The sequence below is a fragment of the Phytophthora sojae genome, assembly GCF_000149755.1.
Source record: "Phytophthora sojae unplaced genomic scaffold PHYSOscaffold_6, whole genome shotgun sequence".
Taxonomy (NCBI): domain Eukaryota; phylum Oomycota; class Peronosporomycetes; order Peronosporales; family Peronosporaceae; genus Phytophthora; species Phytophthora sojae.
The window spans coordinates 96,957-100,032 of record NW_009258120.1 but is presented as its reverse complement, the minus strand read 5'-3'; the positions used below and the strand labels follow the sequence as shown (position 1 = coordinate 100,032).

General features: G+C 62.9%; 2 protein-coding genes across 2 annotated transcripts in view; both read left to right on the top strand.

The window, feature by feature from the left end:
• Window positions 1–344, top strand: part of PHYSODRAFT_512805 (hypothetical protein) — a gene marked incomplete at both ends in the record, with an annotated part of 1,373 nt that extends 1,029 nt beyond the window's left edge. The window contains 2 exons of the mRNA XM_009531896.1: window positions 38–127; window positions 207–344. Coding sequence (XP_009530191.1) covers window positions 38–127; window positions 207–344 — 228 coding nt within the window. The remainder of the gene's footprint in view (window positions 1–37; window positions 128–206) is intronic.
• Window positions 345–1,220: 876 nt separating this feature from the next.
• On the top strand, window positions 1,221–2,715 carry PHYSODRAFT_513217 (hypothetical protein; the record flags this gene model as incomplete). Its single annotated transcript, XM_009531895.1, has 3 exons — window positions 1,221–1,328; window positions 1,728–1,817; window positions 2,404–2,715. Coding segments are annotated over 3 exons (510 nt in total), but the record flags the coding sequence as incomplete, so codon positions are not given.
• Between the last annotated feature and the right edge of the window lie 361 nt (window positions 2,716–3,076).

The following is a 3,076-nucleotide window of genomic DNA, read 5'->3' as shown; positions in this document are numbered from 1 at the left end:
TGGTAAATTAGTGCGCAAATGGTATCGCCATGGCCAGCCACATCCGCTGAGCCACCCCACGCGGCCTGCAACCGTGCAGAAGGCCTCGGTCCCGATTCTCGCCTTGCCCACCAGCAGCCCACCACCAGTGGCTACACGGCCTCTAGCGATGGCGCCAATGGCTCGTTGGTGGTAAATTAGTGCGCAAATGGTATCGCCATGGCCAGCCACATCCGCTGAGCCACCCCACGCGGCCTGCAACCGTGCAGAAGGCCTCGGTCCCGATTCTCGCCTTGCCCACCAGCAGCCCACCACCAGTGGCTACACGGCCCCTAGCGATGGCGCCAATGGCTCGTTGGTGGTAAATTAGTGCGCAAATGGTATCGCCATGGCCAGCCACATCCGCTGAGCCACCCCACGCGGCCTGCAACCGTGCAGAAGGCCTCGGTCCCGATTCTCGCCTTGGCCACCAGCAGCCCACCACCAGTGGCTACACGGCCCCTAGCGATGGCGCCAATGGCTCGTTGGTGGTAAATTAGAGCGCAAATGGTATCGCCATGGCCAGCCACATCCGCTGAGCCACCCCACGCAGCCTGCAACCGTGCAGAAGGCCTCGGTCCCGATTCTCGCCTTGGCCACCAGCAGCCCACCACCAGTGGCTACACGGCCTCTAGCGATGGCGCCAATGGCTCGTTGGTGGTAAATTAGAGCGCAAATGGTATCGCCATGGCCAGCCACATCCGCTGAGCCACCCCACGCAGCCTGCAACCGTGCAGAAGGCCTCGGTCCCGATTCTCGCCTTGGCCACCAGCAGCCCACCACCAGTGGCTACACGGCCTCTAGCGATGGCGCCAATGGCTCGTTGGTGGTAAATTAGAGCGCAAATGGTATCGCCATGGCCAGCCACATCCGCTGAGCCACCCCACGCAGCCTGCAACCGTGCAGAAGGCCTCGGTCCCGATTCTCGCCTTGCCCACCAGCAGCCCACCACCAGTGGCTACACGGCCTCTAGCGATGGCGCCAATGGCTCGTTGGTGGTAAATTAGAGCGCAAATGGTATCGCCATGGCCAGCCACATCCGCTGAGCCACCCCACGCAGCCTGCAACCGTGCAGAAGGCCTCGGTCCCGATTCTCGCCTTGCCCACCAGCAGCCCACCACCAGTGGCTACACGGCCTCTAGCGATGGCGCCAATGGCTCGTTGGTGGTAAATTAGAGCGCAAATGGTATCGCCATGGCCAGCCACATCCGCTGAGCCACCCCACGCGGCCTGCAACCGTGCAGAAGGCCTCGGTCCCGATTCTCGCCTTGCCCACCAGCAGCCCACCACCAGTGGCTACACGGCCCCTAGTGATGGCGCCATTGGCTCGTTGGTGGTAAATTAGAGCGCAAATGGTATCGCCATGGCCAGCCACATCCGCTGAGCCACCCCACGCGGCCTGCAACCGTGCAGAAGGCCTCGGTCCCGATTCTCGCCTTGCCCACCAGCAGCCCACCACCAGTGGCTACACGGCCTCTAGCGATGGCGCCAATGGCTCGTTGGTGGTAAATTAGAGCGCAAATGGTATCGCCATGGCCAGCCACATCCGCTGAGCCACCCCACGCAGCCTGCAACCGTGCAGAAGGCCTCGGTCCCGATTCTCGCCTTGCCCACCAGCAGCCCACCACCAGTGGCTACACGGCCTCTAGCGATGGCGCCAATGGCTCGTTGGTGGTAAATTAGAGCGCAAATGGTATCGCCATGGCCAGCCACATCCGCTGAGCCACCCCACGCGGCCTGCAACCGTGCAGAAGGCCTCGGTCCCGATTCTCGCCTTGCCCACCAGCAGCCCACCACCAGTGGCTACACGGCCTCTAGCGATGGCGCCAATGGCTCGTTGGTGGTAAATTAGAGCGCAAATGGTATCGCCATGGCCAGCCACATCCGCTGAGCCACCCCACGCAGCCTGCAACCGTGCAGAAGGCCTCGGTCCCGATTCTCGCCTTGGCCACCAGCAGCCCACCACCAGTGGCTACACGGCCTCTAGCGATGGCGCCAATGGCTCGTTGTCGGTCAATTAGAGCGCAAATGGTATCGCCATGACCAGCCACATCCGCTGAGCCACCCCACGCAGCCTGCAACCGTGCAGAAGGCCTCGGTCCCGATTCTCGCCTTGGCCACCAGCAGCCCACCACCAGTGGCTACACGGCCTCTAGCGATGGCGCCAATGGCTCGTTGGTGGTCAATTAGAGCGCAAATGGTATCGCCATGGCCAGCCACATCCGCTGAGCCACCCCACGCAGCCTGCAACCGTGCAGAAGGCCTCGGTCCCGATTCTCGCCTTGCCCACCAGCAGCCCACCACCAGTGGCTACACGGCCTCTAGCGATGGCGCCAATGGCTCGTTGGTGGTAAATTAGAGCGCAAATGGTATCGCCATGGCCAGCCACATCCGCTGAGCCACCCCACGCAGCCTGCAACCGTGCAGAAGGCCTCGGTCCCGATTCTCGCCTTGCCCACCAGCAGCCCACCACCAGTGGCTACACGGCCTCTAGCGATGGCGCCAATGGCTCGTTGGTGGTATATTAGCGCGCAAATGGTATCGCCATGGCCAGCCACATCCGCAGAGCCACCCCACGCAGCCTGCAACCGTGCAGAAGGCCTCGGTCCCGATTCTCGCCTTGGCCACCAGCAGCCCACCACCAGTGGCTACACGGCCTCTAGCGATGGCGCCAATGGCTCGTTGGTGGTATATTAGCGCGCAAATGGTATCGCCATGGCCAGCCACATCCGCTGAGCCACCCCACGCAGCCTGCAACCGTGCAGAAGGCCTCGGTCCCGATTCTCGCCTTGGCCACCAGCAGCCCACCACCAGTGGCTACACGGCCTCTAGCGATGGCGCCAATGGCTCGTTGTCGGTCAATTAGAGCGCAAATGGTATCGCCATGCCCAGCCACGTCCGCTGAGCCACCCCACGCAGCCTGCAACCGTGCAGAAGGCCTCGGTCCCGATTCTCGCCTTGCCCACCAGCAGCCCACCACCAGTGGCTACACGGCCCCTAGCGATGGCGTCAATGGCTCGTTGGTGGTATATTAGAGCGCAAATGGTATGGGGATCCT